This window comes from Physella acuta, unplaced genomic scaffold, assembly GCF_028476545.2.
Source record: "Physella acuta isolate Inbredline_101_S28 unplaced genomic scaffold, ASM2847654v3 ptg000144l, whole genome shotgun sequence".
Taxonomy (NCBI): domain Eukaryota; kingdom Metazoa; phylum Mollusca; class Gastropoda; family Physidae; genus Physella; species Physella acuta.
The window spans coordinates 1345666-1365725 of record NW_026731663.1 but is presented as its reverse complement, the minus strand read 5'-3'; the positions used below and the strand labels follow the sequence as shown (position 1 = coordinate 1365725).

The window sequence follows — 20060 nt, the reverse complement described above, 5'->3', positions numbered from 1 at the left end:
GTAATTTCCGTTGACTGGAAGTAGTAATTTACGCTACTTCCCATTTCTCAAAAAACTAATGTAAATTTTTAAAGTACTAATAATATTGCGCACTATTATACGCTTTTTTATTTGGCGTTCACTTTGTGTGCAATTAATCTGTCTACGAGATTTTATTCTATTTTTAAAACTTTAAGTATTTAAAATGGATTAAAAATCATGTCTATAGCCCGAGTTCCCATCCCCTGTTATTTTATATAAGAATATTCGAGAAAGTTTAGGGGAGATCACTCCCGGTTTATTTTACCTTTACAACCACGAACATTCTCATGAAGATCTTACACGTCCACAAGCAAATAATTATTTTGATTATTTAACACAAACTTAAGTAAACTTAACTAGCCAAGTTTGCATGCGAACTTCCTGTTGAAATACTAAGTTTTCATTTTTAGTGTATTCATCAGCCAGATATAAAAAAAAAACATTTTGTGTAATGGGCTCAAAAATTTCCATCCTAATTAAACATTTTTGACAAATTTAGATATTTAATCGCTTACAAATAAAGTGAAATAAAAGTGAAATAGATAAACTTCAAATAAAACCAGCATTAAAATCATTGAATCGCCTGTTTCAGACAGCCACAAACTATGACAAACAAAATGGTACACTAAGATCTAATACTGCAAACGGGGCCCCTAAACCCTAAAACAGTCATTGAATCTTACATTCACATATTTGATACGGGACCCCCAACCAAACAAAGATTGTACTTTAAGATCCCCTGTTTCAGAAGGGGCCCCCAAATCAAACATTGTACCTAAAGATTCCTTTGTTTCAGACAGGGCCCCCCAAACAAAACAAAGATTGTACCTTAAGATCCCCTGTTTCAGACCCCCCCAAATCAAACAAAGATTGTACTCTAAGATCCCCTGTTTCAGGCGGGACCCCCCAAACCAAACAAAGATTGTACTCTAAGATCCCCTGTTTCAGGCGGGACCCCCCAAACCAAACAAAGATTGTACTCTAAGATCCCCTGTTTCAGGCGGGACCCCCCAAACCAAACAAAGATTGTACTCTAAGATCCCCTGTTTCAGGCGGGGCCCCCAAACCAAACAAAGATTGTACTCTAAGATCCCCTGTTTCAGGCGGGACCCCCCAAACCAAACAAAGATTGTACTCTAAGATCCCCTGTTTCAGGCGGGACCCCCCAAACCAAACAAAGATTGTACTTTAAGATCCCCTGTTTCAGAAGGGGCCCCCAAATCAAACATTGTACCTAAAGATTCCTTTGTTTCAGACAGGGCCCCCCAAACAAAACAAAGATTGTACCTTAAGATCCCCTGTTTCAGACCCCCCCAAATCAAACAAAGATTGTACTCTAAGATCCCCTGTTTCAGGCGGGACCCCCCAAACCAAACAAAGATTGTACTCTAAGATCCCCTGTTTCAGGCGGGACCCCCCAAACCAAACAAAGATTGTACTCTAAGATCCCCTGTTTCAGGCGGGACCCCCCAAACCAAACAAAGATTGTACTCTAAGATCCCCTGTTTCAGGCGGGGCCCCCAAACCAAACAAAGATTGTACTCTAAGATCCCCTGTTTCAGGCGGGACCCCCCAAACCAAACAAAGATTGTACTCTAAGATCCCCTGTTTCAGGCGGGACCCCCCAAACCAAACAAAGATTGTACTCTAAGATCCCCTGTTTCAGACCCCCCCAAACCAAACAAAGATTGTACTCTAAGACCCCCTGTTTCAGGCGGGACCCCCCAAACCAAACAAAGATTGTACTCTAAGATCCCCTGTTTCAGGCGGGACCCCCCAAACCAAACAAAGATTGTACTCTAAGATCCCCTGTTTCAGGCGGGGCCCCCAAACCAAACAAAGATTGTACTCTAAGATCCCCTGTTTCAGGCGGGACCCCCCAAACCAAACAAAGATTGTACTCTAAGATCCCCTGTTTCAGGCGGGACCCCCCAAACCAAACAAAGATTGTACTCTAAGATCCCCTGTTTCAGGCGGGGCCCCCAAACCAAACAAAGATTATACTCTAAGACCCCCTGTTTCAGGCGGGACCCCCCAAACCAAACAAAGATTGTACTCTAAGATCCCCTGTTTCAGGCGGGACCCCCCAAACCAAACAAAGATTGTACTCTAAGACCCCCTGTTTCAGGCGGAGCCCCCAAACCAAACAAAGATTGTACTCTAAGACCCCCTGTTTCAGGCGGGACCCCCCAAACCAAACAAAGATTGTACTCTAAGATCCCCTGTTTCAGGCGGGACCCCCCAAACCAAACAAAGATTGTACTCTAAGACCCCCTGTTTCAGGCGGAGCCCCCAAACCAAACAAAGATTGTACTCTAAGATCCCCTGTTTTAGGCGGGACCCCCCCAAACCAAACAAAGATTGTACTCTAAGATCCCCTGTTTCAGGCGGGACCCCCCAAACCAAACAAAGATTGTACTCTAAGATCCCCTGTTTCAGGCGGGACCCCCCAAACCAAACAAAGATTGTACTCTAAGACCCCCTGTTTCAGGCGGAGCCCCCAAACCAAACAAAGATTGTACTCTAAGATCCCCTGTTTTAGGCGGGACCCCCCAAACCAAACAAATATTGTACTCTAAGATCCCCTGTTTCAGGCGGGACCCCCCAAACCAAACAAAGATTGTACTCTAAGATCCCCTGTTTCAGGCGGGGCCCCCCAAACCAAACAAAGATTGTACTCTAAGATCCCCTGTTTCAGGCGGGACCCCCCAAACCAAACAAAGATTGTACTCTAAGGTCCCCTGTTTCAGGCTGGGCCCCCAAACCAAACAAAGATTGTACTCTAAGATCCCCTGTTTCAGGCGGGTCCCCCAGAGCTGGGCTACAACGTGATGGTGTTTGACAGCGACAGCCAGAACTTTGCCAATATGGACATGAACTGCTGCGACCTGTGGGACGACATGGGGCTGGTCTTCTACCTGTACCCCTACAGTCTGGACGGTGTGGTCATCGAATATCTGGCCGACAAAAAGTTGCCAGGTAGGTCCTGGTCTATGGCAAATGCCCGGAAGACGCTTGCCCTAATGCCGTTTGCTCGAAGGCAGTATTCCTGAATTAACGTTAGCCGGAATGGACGTTTGCCGGAATGGACATTTGCCGGAATGCAGTGTTTCTTCCAGACTTTTTTCTCCGGGGGGGGGGGGCACTTGGAATTTTCGGGGGGGGCGGTAGACTTTCTTCGGGGGGGGGGGGGCGGACTCTGTTAAAAGTATATATTTTCTATATAAATTATATAAAATTTCATTTCGTTCGGGGGGGGGGGCGGTAAATTTTTTTCGGGGGGAGCTCCCCCGAAGAGATGCCTGGAAGAAACTCTGCCGGAATGCGACAAACGCCAGAAACGACCATCGGGCAAGTATCTTTCGGGTATTTGTCTCACTCAGGAAAACGTTCATTTGGAAGTTTGTTTCATTCGGCATAACGTCATTCCAGACATTTGTCAAATACGGGCAAACGTCCATTCTGGAAAACGGCTTTCGGACAATCGGCTTTCGGACAATCGGCCTTCGGACAAACGGCCTTCAGGCAAGTGTCTTTCGGGCCAACATCCGGCTCCTCACGTAGGTACGCTATGTTTGACAGCAGGGTAATAGAGAGGTAGTAGAGAGGTAATAGAGAGGTAGTAGAGAGGTAATAGAGAGGTAGTAGAGAGGTAATAGAGAGGTAGTAGAGAGGTAATAGAGAGGTAATAGAGAGGTAGTAGAGAGGTAATAGAGAGGTAATAGAGAGGTAATAGAGAGGTAATAGAGAGGTAATAGAGAGGTAATAGAGAGGTAGTAGAGAGGTAATAGAGAGGTAATAGAGAGGTAGTAGAGAGGTAATAGAGAGGTAATAGAGAGGTAATAGAGAGGTAATAGAGAGGTAATAGAGAGGTAATAGAAGTTAATAGAGAAGTAATAGAGAGGTAATCAAGAGGTAATAGAGCGATAATAGAGAGGTAATAGAAGTTAATAGAGAAGTAATAGAGAGGTAATCAAGAGGTAATAGAGAGGTAATGGGGCAGTCCCTTTATTTTAAAGTTACAAATGTTACAGCTAGAAATATATATTGGTTTAAGGTTTGGACAAAGTTTGTGGTTGACGTGAGGTCCCAGTAAATGAGTAAGTAGTTGAATGAAATGCCTGGCAAAAATAACTTAGATGCAGCCCTAACAGCTAAAAAGAAATTAGGATCTCAAAAAACTTTATCAGCTCATGCATTAAGTCTTTATCAAAATCTGAGTAAACACAATACATCGAGTGGAACTTAGTAGAATTAGATAACGCTCCCATTAGACTTCTATTGTTTTACTTTCCCTGGCCACTCCGGTTGACTTCAAGGAGGGGTTTAGGGCGGTTGTTTTTTTCAATATTTGAATTGATAAACTAATTCAAAATGAGTGTGATCGATGGTTCCCAAACAGCTTTAATTTTCTGCAAATGTAACCATAGTTTTATCGCTTGCCATATTTTTACAAAGTTTGGTGGCTTGTTTTCAGAGTTTACACCCCCCCCCCCCCGAACGAGATGGATTTTATATAGTAAACATACACTTTTACTAGTGTCCGCCCCCCGCCGAAAAATGTTGATCGCCCCCCACACCCCCCGAAAATTTCAAGTACCCCCCCCCCCCCCCCGGAGAAAAAAGTCTGGAAGAAACACTGCTTGTTTTGTGGTTAATTTTGTGGTTTAGTTAATAGTTTGTTTCATGGCTTAGTTAGTAGTTTAATTGGTTGTTTGGTAGGTGGTATAGTTGATAGTTTAATTTGGTAATTTAATTGTGGTTAAGTTGGTGGTTTAGTTGGTAGTTTGGTTAGTGGATAAACTGGTGGTTTGCTTGGTGGTTTAGTGAGACTGGTAAGCCATTTCCAACAAATAAGACAGGTAAGACCAGACACCAGATGTCCCATTGTGTACTGACCAGATGTCACATTGTGTACTGACCAGTTGTACATTGTGTACTGACCAGATGTCCCATTGTGTACTGACCAGATGTCCCATTATGTACTGACCAGATGTCCCACTGTGTACTGACCAGATGTCCCATTGTGTACTGACCAGATGTCCTATTGTGTACTGACCAGATGTCCCATTGTGTACTGACCAGATGTCCCATTGTGTACTGACCAGCTGTCCCATTGTGTACTGACCAGATGTCCCATTGTGTACTGACCAGATGTCCCATTGTGTACTGACCAGATGTCCCATTGTGTACTGACCAGATGTCCCATTGTGTACTGACCAGCTGTCCCATTGTGTACTGACCAGATGTCCCATTGTGTACTGACCAGATGTCCCATTGTGTACTGACCAGATGTCCCATTGTGTACTGACCAGTTGTACATTGTGTACTGACCAGATGTCCCATTGTGTACTGACCAGATGTCCCATTGTGTACTGACCAGATGTCCCATTGTGTACTGACCAGATGTCCCATTGTGTACTGACCAGATGTCCCATTGTGTACTGACCAATTGTACATTGTGTACTGACCAGTTGTACATTGTGTACTGACCAGATGTCCCATTGTATACTGACCAGATGTCCCATTGTGTACTGACCAGATGTCCCATTATGTACTGCCCAGCTGTCCCATTGTGTACTGACCAGATGTCCCATTGTGTACTGACCAGTTGTACATTGTGTACTGACCAGATGTCCCATTGTGTACTGACCAGATGTCCCATTGTGTACTGACCAATTGTACATTGTGTACTGACCAGTTGTACATTGTGTACTGACCAGATGTCCCATTGTGTACTGACCAGATGTCCCATTGTGTACTGACCAGCTGTCCCATTGTGTACTGACCAGATGTCCCATTGTGTACTGACCAGATGTCCCATTGTGTACTGACCAGATGTCCCATTGTGTACTGACCAGATGTCCCATTATGTACTGCCCAGCTGTCCCATTGTGTACTGACCAGATGTCCCATTGTGTACTGACCAGATGCCCATTGTGTACTGACCAGATGTCCATTGTGTACTGACTAGTTGTACATTGTGTACTGACCAGATGTCCCATTATGTACTGACCAGCTGTCCCATTGTGTACTGACCAGTTGTACATTGTGTACTGACCAGATGTCCCATTGTGTACTGACCAGATGTCCCATTGTGTACTGACCAGATGTCCCATTATGTACTGCCCAGCTGTCCCATTGTGTACTGACCAGATGTCCCATCGTGTACTGACCAGATGTCCCATTGTGTACTGACCAGATGTCCCATTGTGTACTGACCAGATGTCCCATTGTGTACTGACCAGTTGTACATTGTGTACTGACCAGATGTCCCATTATGTACTGACCAGATGTCCCATTGTGTACTGACCAGATGTCCCATTATGTACTGCCCAGCTGTCCCATTGTGTACTGACCAGATGTCCCATCGTGTACTGACCAGATGTCCCATTGTGTACTGACCAGATGTCCCATTGTGTACTGACCAGCTGTCCCATTGTGTACTGACCAGTTGTACATTGTGTACTGACCAGATGTCCAATTGTGTACTGACCAGTTGTACATTGTGTACTGACCAGATGTCCCATTGTGTACTGACCAGATGTCCCATTGTGTACTGACCAGCTGTCCCATTGTGTACTGACCAGATGTCCCATTGTGTACTGACCAGATGTCCATTGTGTACTGAACAGTTGTACATTGTGTACTGACCAGTTGTACATTGTGTACTGACCAGATGTCCATTGTGTACTGACCAGTTGTACATTGTGTACTGACCAGTTGTACATTGTGTACTGACCAGATGTCCCATTGTGTACTGACCAGATGTCCCATTATGTACTGCCCAGCTGTCCCATTGTGTACTGACCAGATGTCCCATCGTGTACTGACCAGATGTCCCATTGTGTACTGACCAGATGTCCCATTGTGTACTGACCAGCTGTCCCATTGTGTACTGACCAGTTGTACATTGTGTACTGACCAGATGTCCCATTGTGTACTGACCTGTCGATTGTGTACTGACCAGATGTCTCATTGTGTACTGACCAGATGTCCCATTGTGTACTGACCAGTTGTACATTGTGTACTGACCAGATGTCCCATTGTGTACTGACCAGATGTCCCATTATGTACTGCCCAGCTGTCCCATTGTGTACTGACCAGATGTCCCATCGTGTACTGACCAGATGTCCCATTGTGTACTGACCAGATGTCCCATTGTGTACTGACCAGCTGTCCCATTGTGTACTGACCAGTTGTACATTGTGTACTGACCAGATGTCCCATTGTGTACTGACCAGTTGTACATTGTGTACTGACCAGATGTCCCATTGTGTACTGACCAGATGTCCCATTGTGTACTGACCAGCTGTCCCATTGTGTACTGACCAGATGTCCCATTGTGTACTGACCAGTTGTACATTGTGTACTGACCAGTTGTACATTGTGTACTGACCAGATGTCCCATTATGTACTGACCAGATGTCCCATTGTGTACTGACCAGATGTCCCATTGTGTACTGACCAGTTGTACATTGTGTACTGACCAGTTGTACATTGTGTACTGACCAGATGTCCCATTGTGTACTGACCAGTTGTACATTGTGTACTGACCAGTTGTACATTGTGTACTGACCAGATGTCCCATTGTGTACTGACCAGTTGTCCCATTGTGTACTGACCAGATGTCCCATTGTGTACTGACCAGATGTCCCATTGTGTACCGACCAGATGTCCCATTGTGTACTGACCAGTTGTACATTGTGTACTGACCAGTTGTACATTGTGTACTGACCAGATGTCCCATTGTGTACTGACCAGTTGTACATTGTGTACTGACCAGATGTCCCATTGTGTACTGACCAGATGTCCCATTGTGTACTGACCAGATGTCCCATTGTGTGCTGACCTGTCCATTGTGTACTGACCAGATGTCCCATTGTGTACTGACCAGATGTCCCATTGTGTACTGACCAGATGTCCCATTGAGTACTGACCAGATGTCCTATTGTGTACTGACCAGATGTCCCATTGTGTACTGACCAGATGTCCCATTGTGTACTGACCAGATGTCCCATTGTGTACTGACCAGATGTCCCATTGTGTACTGACCAGATGTCCATTGTGTACTGACCAGATGTCCCATTGTGTACTGACCAGATGTCCCATTGTGTACTGACCAGTTGTACATTGTGTACTGACCAGATGTCCCATTGTGTACTGACCAGATGTCCCATTGTGTACTGACCAGATGTCCCATTGTGTACTGATCAGTTGTACATTGTGTACTGACCAGTTGTACATTGTGTACTGACCAGATGTCCCATTGTGTACTGACCAGTTGTACATTGTGTACTGACCAGTTGTACATTGTGTACTGACCAGATGTCCCATTGTGTACTGACCAGATGTCCCATTGTGTACTGACCAGATGTCCCATTGTGTACTGACCAAATGTCCCATTGTGTACTGACCAGTTGTACATTGTGTACTGACCAGATGTCCCATTGTGTACTGACCAGATGTCCCATTGTGTACTGACCAGCTGTCCCATTGTGTACTGACCAGTTGTACATTGTGTACTGACCAGATGTCCCATTGTGTACTGACCAGATGTCCCATTGTGTACTGACCAGCTGTCCCATTGTGTACTGACCAGATGTCCCATTGTGTACTGACCAGATGTCCATTGTGTACTGAACAGTTGTACATTGTGTACTGACCAGTTGTACATTGTGTACTGACCAGATGTCCATTGTGTACTGACCAGTTGTACATTGTGTACTGACCAGTTGTACATTGTGTACTGACCAGATGTCCCATTGTGTACTGACCAGATGTCCCATTATGTACTGCCCAGCTGTCCCATTGTGTACTGACCAGATGTCCCATCGTGTACTGACCAGATGTCCCATTGTGTACTGACCAGATGTCCCATTGTGTACTGACCAGCTGTCCCATTGTGTACTGACCAGTTGTACATTGTGTACTGACCAGATGTCCCATTGTGTACTGACCTGTCGATTGTGTACTGACCAGATGTCTCATTGTGTACTGACCAGATGTCCCATTGTGTACTGACCAGTTGTACATTGTGTACTGACCAGATGTCCCATTGTGTACTGACCAGATGTCCCATTATGTACTGCCCAGCTGTCCCATTGTGTACTGACCAGATGTCCCATCGTGTACTGACCAGATGTCCCATTGTGTACTGACCAGATGTCCCATTGTGTACTGACCAGCTGTCCCATTGTGTACTGACCAGTTGTACATTGTGTACTGACCAGATGTCCCATTGTGTACTGACCAGTTGTACATTGTGTACTGACCAGATGTCCCATTGTGTACTGACCAGATGTCCCATTGTGTACTGACCAGCTGTCCCATTGTGTACTGACCAGATGTCCCATTGTGTACTGACCAGTTGTACATTGTGTACTGACCAGTTGTACATTGTGTACTGACCAGATGTCCCATTATGTACTGACCAGATGTCCCATTGTGTACTGACCAGATGTCCCATTGTGTACTGACCAGTTGTACATTGTGTACTGACCAGTTGTACATTGTGTACTGACCAGATGTCCCATTGTGTACTGACCAGTTGTACATTGTGTACTGACCAGTTGTACATTGTGTACTGACCAGATGTCCCATTGTGTACTGACCAGTTGTCCCATTGTGTACTGACCAGATGTCCCATTGTGTACTGACCAGATGTCCCATTGTGTACCGACCAGATGTCCCATTGTGTACTGACCAGTTGTACATTGTGTACTGACCAGTTGTACATTGTGTACTGACCAGATGTCCCATTGTGTACTGACCAGTTGTACATTGTGTACTGACCAGATGTCCCATTGTGTACTGACCAGATGTCCCATTGTGTACTGACCAGATGTCCCATTGTGTGCTGACCTGTCCATTGTGTACTGACCAGATGTCCCATTGTGTACTGACCAGATGTCCCATTGTGTACTGACCAGATGTCCCATTGAGTACTGACCAGATGTCCTATTGTGTACTGACCAGATGTCCCATTGTGTACTGACCAGATGTCCCATTGTGTACTGACCAGATGTCCCATTGTGTACTGACCAGATGTCCCATTGTGTACTGACCAGATGTCCATTGTGTACTGACCAGATGTCCCATTGTGTACTGACCAGATGTCCCATTGTGTACTGACCAGTTGTACATTGTGTACTGACCAGATGTCCCATTGTGTACTGACCAGATGTCCCATTGTGTACTGACCAGATGTCCCATTGTGTACTGATCAGTTGTACATTGTGTACTGACCAGTTGTACATTGTGTACTGACCAGATGTCCCATTGTGTACTGACCAGTTGTACATTGTGTACTGACCAGTTGTACATTGTGTACTGACCAGATGTCCCATTGTGTACTGACCAGATGTCCCATTGTGTACTGACCAGATGTCCCATTGTGTACTGACCAAATGTCCCATTGTGTACTGACCAGTTGTACATTGTGTACTGACCAGATGTCCCATTGTGTACTGACCAGATGTCCCATTGTGTACTGACCAGATGTCCCATTGTGTACTGACCAGTTGTCCCATTGTGTACTGACCTGTCCATTGTGTACTGACCAGATGTCCCATTGTGTACTGACCAGATGTCCCATTGTGTACTGACCAGATGTCCCATTGTGTACTGACCAGATGTCCCATTGTGTACTGACCAGATGTCCCATTGTGTACTGACCAGTTGTACATTGTGTACTGACCAGTTGTACATTGTGTACTGACCAGATGTCCCATTGTGTACTGACCAGTTGTACATTGTGTACTGACCAGATGTCCCATTGTGTACTGACCAGATGTCCCATTGTGTACTGACCAGATGTCCCATTGTGTACTGACCAGATGTCCCATTGTGTACTGACCAGTTGTACATTGTGTACTGACCAGATGTCCCATTGTGTACTGACCAGATGTCCCATTGTGTACTGACCAGATGTCCCATTGTGTACTGACCAGTTGTACATTGTGTACTGACCAGTTGTACATTGTGTACTGACCAGATGTCCCATTGTGTACTGACCAGTTGTACATTGTGTACTGACCAGATGTCCCATTGTGTACTGACCAGATGTCCCATTGTGTACTGACCAGATGTCCCATTGTGTACTGACCAGATGTCCCATTGTGTACTGACCAGATGTCCCATTGTGTACTGACCAGATGTCCCATTGTGTACTGACCAGTTGTACATTGTGTACTGACCAGTTGTACATTGTGTACTGACCAGATGTACATTGTGTACTGACCAGTTGTACATTGTGTACTGACCTGCCCATTGTGTACTGACCAGTTGTACATTGTGTACTGACCAGATGTACATTGTGTACTGACCAGTTGTACATTGTGTACTGACCTGTCCATTGTGTACTGACCATATGTCCCATTGTGTACTGACCAGATGTCCCATTGTGTACTGACCTGTCCATTGTGTACTGACCAGATGTCCCATTGTGTACTGACCAGATGTCCCATTGTGTACTGACCAGATGTCCCATTGTGTACTGACCAGTTGTACATTGTGTACTGACCAGTTGTACATTGTGTACTGACCATGTGTCCCATTGTGTACTGACTAGATGTGGTACTCTCCATGACGGTGGAGCTGGTGGGCGGGAATGTGCGCGCGACTGTCCGGGACGACAAGAACGTCGAGGTCAATGTCCTGATGACCGGTGAGGTCCTGCAGGTCCACAGGTGGGCGGTGGTCATCTTGAGCCGGCAGAAAACTACCGGCGACATCATCATACAGGTGAACCAAACGGTGCAGGTGCTTCCAGCAGGTAGGTTGGTGGTAGCAGATATATTTAATGGTAATTTGTGGTAAGTGTGGTACATTGTGGCTTGTGGGTTTGGTGGTAAAATAGGCTTGGCATTAATTTGAGACAAATAGGCAGTCATTTGTATCAGTAAGGATTGGTGGTAATTTGATGAAGGTAGGCTTGGTAGTATTTTTGTGGCAATTAGGTTTGGTGGTAATTTGTGGTAAGTAGGCTTGGTGGTAATTTGATGAAGGTAGGTTTGGGTGTTAATTGTTTAGTGGAATGTTTTATATTTTAGTCATGTGAAAAGTGGTGGGTTGTTCATATTTCAATTATTTAAACATTTATGTTCATGTAATTTATATTCATCATAACGTTTCGAACACTAGCCTAAAATGTGTGCCACTATTTAAATTGTCCCTGTGACTAGATCTCATCAAATCCTTAGAAATGATTTTCGTTTATTCATGACCTACAATTCCCATTGATTCATGACCTACAATCCCCATTTATTCATGACCTACAATTCACATTTTATTTAGCTATAATGTGTATTCATACTAACTAAACTACAATTTACTTCTTCAATGATTCAATTTATTAAGCTAAATTTCGTATTTTATCAACTAACATCAACATAAATTTTCAAAGGCAATTATCTTTTCTCAGTCATGTACAATATCCATTTGCAATGAATTACAATCAAAATTTTCCATGACCTGCAATCCACATTTCCCACAATCTACATTTCCCATGATTTATAATCCACATTTCCTGTTACCTACAATCCACATGTCCCATGACCTACAATCCACATGTCCCATGACCTACAATCCACATGTCCCATGACCTAAAATTCCCATGTCCCATGACCTACAATTCCCATTTCCCATGCCAGCTTTCAGCAAAGCCAAACAGTTCAACTCCCGCGGTCAGGTCTACGTGTCCCATCCTTTGGCTGCCGGCAAGGTCAAATACCAAGGTCGCGTCTGCTGTCTGGCGTTCTTCAACGCTTTGGTACCAAAAAATATCGATCCACAGGTGGTTACAAGCTGGTTTACAGAGGCCCAGTGGCCCAACCCTGCCCCAAGTACGTGCTTGCTTTATTGTTATGTTTTAGGCAGAGCAACCTCAGTGGGCCAACCCTGCCCCAAGTACGTGGTTTATTGTTATGTTTTAGACATGGTTTTTAATTAGCGGCGTTTTTATGTTGACTAGACAATAACTAATGGTCGTTGGTATTTGATGTTCTTATGGTGACTAGACAATAACAAACGGTCGTTAGTGTTTGATGTTGTAATGGTGATTTAAAAAATACACGGTTGGCTCTGTTGCAGCGGTCAAGGCCAATTGTCCAGTTGGGGTCAACTACACCGGTCCACCCATCACAAAAATTTGGCCCCTCAACACGTCCAACTGCTCCAGCTTTGGATATGAAGTCATACAAGGTCTGCCCCCTATTGCTCCGCCCTATTTTACGGTAAGGGTGTTAAGTTTTAGGTATTATATAGTAGAGCGTGTCAAATTCTACGGTAGGGGCGTGTCAAATTTTACGTATTTTACAGTATGGCGTGTCAAATTTTACGTATTTACGGTAGGGGATGTCAAATGTTACAATAAAAACACGACCCTTGATCGTTTTAACCTTTGATCTTCGCACAACTTACTAAACTGTCCGTAGGACACCTGACACAGTAGCTGGTCTCATCTACGTGAAGCGTTTCAAGCTATTTGTAATTTAATGAACTTTTTAGAGTTTTACTTCATTGTAGTCTTATCTTTTGTTTTTGTTTTAGTATCTTGAATCCCCATTTTTAGAGTTCATATTTAAATTACATACATGTTGATATAAAAATAATTAATATACAATACATGTTGATATAAAAATAAATAATATACAATACATGCTGATATAAATAATATGATGAAACTTTCAAAGTAAGTATTTTGATAACTAATGCTATTGAAATCATTTGTTTATCAAGTGCTTGAGGTCCAAGGAGAACTGCGTCTTCACAGACAACCCAGTCGTTTACTTCGATGGGTCAGAGTTATCGTTCCTGAAAGCTGACTTCCCCGATCAGACGATGGCCGGAAACTTCACGGTCGCCATGTTTATCAAGCCCGATACCCCGATGGAGGGCGTTGTTTTGGATTATGTGGCTTCCCCGACAAACCTAGACGGAATCTCTCGGCTGACGCTAACCCTAAACGCCGGTTTAGTAAATCTGGAGATGAGAAATAAACTTGGTGAGCATGCAAGTCTGGGGTTTCTCTGATCTTCGGGAGGGCGGTATCGAATTTATTTTTATCGTATCGCTACTAATCACAATGGAACGCTCTTTACTCTTTACCTATTTCTATCAGTGATACTGGTAAATATAATCGTCCTCCTATGTAACGATATAACCCAATTGGAAGATATTGAAAATAAGATATGGGGGGGGGGGGGGGGGGGTGGTCGTCTATAAATGACGTCACACTCGTAGAGGGGAGGGGGGTCCGTAATTTTGTGACGGTGTGTGATTAGGGGGAGGGGGGGGGGCTGTTCAGATGGTGCGACGTCACACTTTTTGCATTATAAAAAAGCAATGTTAGAAAACTAATTTTAGACGTTATTTCGCGTTTTAGAAAACTGTTTTAATAAATTGTAATTGTAATTTATTAAAGTACTCTATGCTGACAGAGTTCAGACAATATTTTGGAAAAAATATTGACGTTTTAAGAAAAATTCAACTGCAATTTTGAGGGGGGGGGGGGGTTGTAGGCTGAGGTATGACGTCATTTTAGGGGTGGGGGTTAACTTTTTGTGACGATGTGTGACGGAGGGGATGGGGGGAGGTAAAAATCATTTAAAAAGCGTGACGTCATTTATGGATGACCCCTAACGGTTTCCATGAGTGCTTTCATTTTTAAGATTACGCCTAATCCTAACTCCTAGCAATACTATATCACTAATCCTAAGCGTATCGGTAAAATCAGCGATCCATCATTACAATTAACCAACCACACCATTATGTTTGAGAACATGTTTTTATTTTCTCCCGACACAAGGAGTCTGCTTTAGCTTGACTTCCCTTAAGATGTTATCTACGACGTCCTGGGCTGTTGTCTATTTCATCTACTCTGCGATAACCAACAGCGTCGCCCTCTACGTCAACGACACCTCGGTCAGCAAGCCTATGGGCTGTGTGCGCACATCTGGTAAGATCAAAGGCGGCTCTATGGGGTGGCATGGGTGGCTCACCCCCCCCCCCTTCCCAATACCTTTATATCAGTCATTTCGATTTTTATGGACTTTTTTTTGTAGCAAGTAATGATAAAAATAAATATACCAATGTACCTAACGAGTCTTAAATGAGTCCTGAACAAAGTCCTACGCCCACATCTACAATGTCGGTCGTATCCATCTACAATGTCGGTCGTATCCTCTTCCAGCTACAACATTAGTGCAAGCTGCTGACATTTGTACCAACTTGACCTTTGACCCTTGGGGCGTCTCTGATCTCACCTGTCTTTTCCTTCCAGCCACGACATCCATGGGGGTTATTTACCTTGGCAACAGCCTGACCTTTGACTCGGGTTACCATGGGAGCGCGGCGTGCCTCACCGTGGCTCAGGGCGTCATGGACAACACGACGGCCGTGTCGGTCTTCAAAGAGCGGTGTCTAACACTGGACCTGCTTGTCGTCACGGACGGGGGCGCTAACGATACAGGTACGGTACAGGTTAGAGGTGTAAAGGTGATACACTGGGGGGGGGGGGCTAACGATACAGGTATGGCACAACGATACAGGTACGGTATAGGATATAGGTGTAAAGGTTATACACCGGAGGGGGGGGCAAACGATACAGGTATGGCACAACGATACAGGTACGGTATAGGATATAGGTGTAAAGGTTATACACTGGGGGGGGGGGGCTAACGATACAGGTATGGCACAACGATACAGGTACGGTATAGCATATAGGTGTAAAGGTTATACACCGGGGTGGGGCTAACGATACAGGTACGGTGCAGGATATAGTTGTAAAGGTGATTCGGGGGGGGGGGGGGGGCTAAAGATAACGGTACGGTACAGGATATAGGTGTAAAGGTAATACACCGGGAAAGGGGATAACGACGATACAGGTACGACACAGGATATAGGTGTAAAGGTGATACACAGGGTGGGCTAATGATACAGTTACGACTCAATGGTGATACACGGGGGGGGGGGGGGGGGTTGATAACAGAAAACTTCAGGGTTGTGAGTTGAGCTTCACTTGCAATGAAGTTCAAAGGGCAATTCTCAACTCCCTCCCCCCCCCCCCCCCCCCCAATTGTTACACATCATCGCAAATAGCCAGCCGCTTCCAATAAAAGCGCCATGAGGCTCCACAATTCCAACTTTAACAAGAAATAAAAAGTACGTCATTAACAACTATGCCACGTCGTCCGTCCCGTCCCCCGTACTGACACAACCACCGAAAAACTTCGTCAATTTGCTAATCATCTATCTATATCTATATATATAATTCTCCTCTTCGAGCCGTTAGAAAACAAGCTGCAAACGCTCTCCCTACCTCCCCACCCCTACATGGTTTTAGTGAGCTGTGTTCACTCTAAATGTTTACAAGCAGAGCCAACGATTTTAAACGTAGGGGGGGGGGGGAGGGGGGGGGGGTTATGGTCCTTAACGAGCTACTTATAGTGTTTTAAAGAAATATTTTCAGTGTCAGCGTTGGTACTGTCGAATTCACAAATTATGAATTATTGAAAATTAGAAACAACTAAATAGCGGCGTATGTTATGCCGCGGGCCGGCTCGTATATATATAATTCTCCTCTTCGAGCCGTTAGAAAACAAGCTGCAAACGCTCTCCCTACCTCCCCACCCCTACATGGTTTTAGTGAGCTGTGTTCACTCTAAATGCTTACAAGCAGAGCCAACGATTTTAAACGTAGGGGGGTTGGGGGAGGGGGGTGGGAAGGAAGGGGGGGGGGGGGGTTATGGTCCTTAACGAGCTACTTATAGTGTTTTAAAGAAATATTTTCAGTGTCAGCGTTGGTACTGTCGAATTCACAAATTATGAATTACTGAAAAGTAGAAAAAACAACAACTAAATAGCGGCGTATGTTATGCCGCGGGCCGGCTCGTATATATATAATTCTCTTCTGGGAGCCGCTAGAAAACAAGCTGCAAACGCTCTCCCTACCACCCCTACCCCTACATGGTCTGTTGAGCTGTGGTTCACTCTTTATGTTTACAAACATTACAAACACAGCCGGGTTTAGTGACGACTATTAGGGGCAGATAATTTAGTTTTAAACGGTTTTAAACGTGGGGGGGGGGGTAACTAAGTGGAATTTACTCTAACGAGGGGGGGGGGGGGGTATCGTCCTTAACGAGCTACTTATAGTTGTTTTAAAGAAATATTTTCAGTGGCAGCTTTGGTAGTGTCGAATTCACAAATTATGAATAACTGAAAAGTAGAAAAAACAACAACTAAATCGCGGCGTATTACATGCCGCGGGTCGGCTCGTTTTCTTTAACAGACATCTGCAATGCAACATTGATAGGGAGAGAAAAACGATTCAAACTGACCTCAGAGAACAACCAGCCTGACCCGGTTTTGAACCCGATCAGTGTTGATTTCGCCCGGTCCGTCCTGGAGTGCGCCTCACGATGCGCGCGCATGTCCCAGTGTCGCTCGCTGACGTACCGTAACACAAGCAGGAGCAGCAACTGCGCCCTCTATGATTTGGTCACAAGGAAAGGGCTAGTGGCCGATCCAGGAAACAAGTATTACACGATTACCCTTAGCCAAACTTTGTAACGGTGCAGAGGTTCGAATTAAAGCTAATATGTTTGGAATGTTTTTTTTTTGTTAAATTGTGTTGAATGGGGTTGGGTATGAGTTGGTAAAGAGTAGCTTTCCCTCACAAAAGATATTACACGTAGGCCTACTTAATCTCTGTTTTGCTCAATGCAATCTATTACTTTGATAAATCAGTTGACAGCTTTTGGGTTTTTTTTTCTTCAAACTCAGATAATCAGTTTTTGCTATTGTTTTTGTTGTAGATGTAATACGGGATTAGCAGATAAACAATAATAGGTCTGGTGACTCTGTGGTACCACTCCTGATTAATCAGACCCACCTTGAGGGGTCTGGCTCTAGGCCTACCACTGATGTGACCCCCATAAAGCCAACCACTGATGTGACCCACATTGAGGGGTCTGGCTCTAGGCCCATCACTGATGTGACCCACATTGAGGGGTCTGGCTCTAGGCTCACCACTGATGTGACCCACATTGAGGGGTCTGGCTCTAGGCCCACCACTGATGTGACCCACCTTGAGGGGTCTGGCTCTAGGCCTACCACTGATGTGACCCCCATAGAGCCAACCACTGATGTGACCCACTTTGAGGGGTCTGGCTCTAGGCTCACCACTGATGTGACCCCCATAAAGCCAACCACTGATGTGACCCACATTGAGGGGTCTGGCTCTAGGCCCACCACTGATGTGACCCACATTGGGGGTCGGGCTCTAGGCCCACCACTGATGTGACCCACATTGAGGGGTCTGGCTCTAGGCTCACCACTGATGTGACCCACATTGAGGGGTCTGGCTCTAGGCTCACCACTGATGTGACCCCCATAAAGCCAACCACTGATGTGACCCACATTGAGGGGTCTGGCTCTAGGCCTACCACTGATGTGACCCCCATAAAGCCAACCACTGATGTGACCCACCTTGAGGGGTCTGGCTCTAGGCTCACCACTGATGTGACCCCCATAGAGCCAACCACTGATGTGACCCACTTTGAGGGGTCTGGCTCTAGGCTCACCACTGATGTGACCCCCATAAAGCCAACCACTGATGTGACCCACATTGAGGGGTCTGGCTCTAGGCCTACCACTGATGTGACCCCCATAGAGCCAACCACTGATGTGACCCACATTGAGGGGTCTGGCTCTAGGCTCACCACTGATGTGACCCCCATAAAGCCAACCACTGATGTGACCCACATTGAGGGGTCTGGCTCTAGGCCTACCACTGATGTGACCCCCATAGAGCCAACCACTGATGTGACCCACATTGAGGGGTCTGGCTCTAGGCTCACCACTGATGTGACCCACCTTGAGGGGTCTGGCTCTAGGCCCACCACTGATGTGACCCACCTTGAGGGGTCTGGCTCTAGGCTCACCACTGATGTGACCCCCATAGAGCCAACCACTGATGTGACCCACTTTGAGGGGTCTGGCTCTAGGCTCACCACTGATGTGACCCCCATAGAGCCAACCACTGATGTGACCCACATTGAGGGGTCTGGCTCTAGGCTCACCACTGATGTGACCCCCATAAAGCCAACCACTGATGTGACCCACTTTGAGGGGTCTGGCTCTAGGCTCACCACTGATGTGACCCCCATAAAGCCAACCACTGATGTGACCCACATTGAGGGGTCTGGCTCTAGGCCTACCACTGATGTGACCCACCTTGAGGGGTCTGGCTCTAGGCTCACCACTGATGTGACCCCCATAAAGCCAACCACTGATGTGACCCACATTGAGGGGTCTGGCTCTAGGCCTACCACTGATGTGACCCACCTTGAGGGGTCTGGCTCTAGGCTCACCACTGATGTGACCCCCATAGAGCCAACCACTGATGTGACCCACTTTGAGGGGTCTGGCTCTAGGCTCACCACTGATGTGACCCCCATAAAGCCAACCACTGATGTGACCCACATTGAGGGGTCTGGCTCTAGGCCTACCACTGATGTGACCCCCATAGAGCCAACCACTGATGTGACCCACTTTGAGGGGTCTGGCTCTAGGCTCACCACTGATGTGACCCCCATAAAGCCAACCACTGATGTGACCCACATTGAGGGGTCTGGCTCTAGGCCCACCTCTGATGTGACCCACATTGAGGGGTCTGGCTCTAGGCTCACCACTGATGTGACCCACATTGAAGGGGTCTGGCTCTAGGCTCACCACTGATGTGACCCACATTGAGGGGTCTGGCTCTAGGCCCACCACTGATGTGACCCCCATTGAGGGGTCTGGCTCTAGGCCCACCACTGATGTGACCCACATTGAGCGGTCTGGCTCTAGGCCCACCACTGATGTGGTTCACATTGAGGGGTCTGGCACTTTCCCGTCAAGTTCATTAGCCTACAGAAAGTTAATAATGCTAAATGCCCGAACAGAATGTATCTGAAATCTAAACATTTCCCAAACTACCAAACAGCATAGAATGGCATTGACGCATTTTATAAGTTCTTTACGTGTTCAAA

General features: G+C 45.7%; 2 protein-coding genes across 2 annotated transcripts; one reads left to right on the top strand and one right to left on the bottom strand.

Annotated features, from left to right (window-relative positions):
- Positions 1-626: 626 nt before the first annotated feature.
- Positions 627-17616, top strand: LOC131935442 (uncharacterized). Its single transcript, XM_059291841.1, has 14 exons — positions 627-641; positions 1022-1204; positions 1481-1663; positions 1788-1970; positions 2098-2280; positions 2461-2643; positions 2823-3000; positions 11594-11797; positions 12675-12866; positions 13114-13256; positions 13762-14026; positions 14831-14980; positions 15305-15493; positions 17315-17616. Exons 1-14 carry the CDS (start codon positions 627-629, stop codon positions 17593-17595), a joined length of 2532 nt encoding a protein of 843 aa, XP_059147824.1. The 3' UTR covers positions 17596-17616.
- Positions 17617-17907: 291 nt separating this feature from the next.
- LOC131935441 (uncharacterized) lies at positions 17908-19860 on the bottom strand. Its single transcript, XM_059291840.1, has one exon. The coding sequence runs from the start codon at positions 19858-19860 to the stop codon at positions 17908-17910; it is 1953 nt and encodes a 650-aa protein (XP_059147823.1).
- Between the last annotated feature and the right edge of the window lie 200 nt (positions 19861-20060).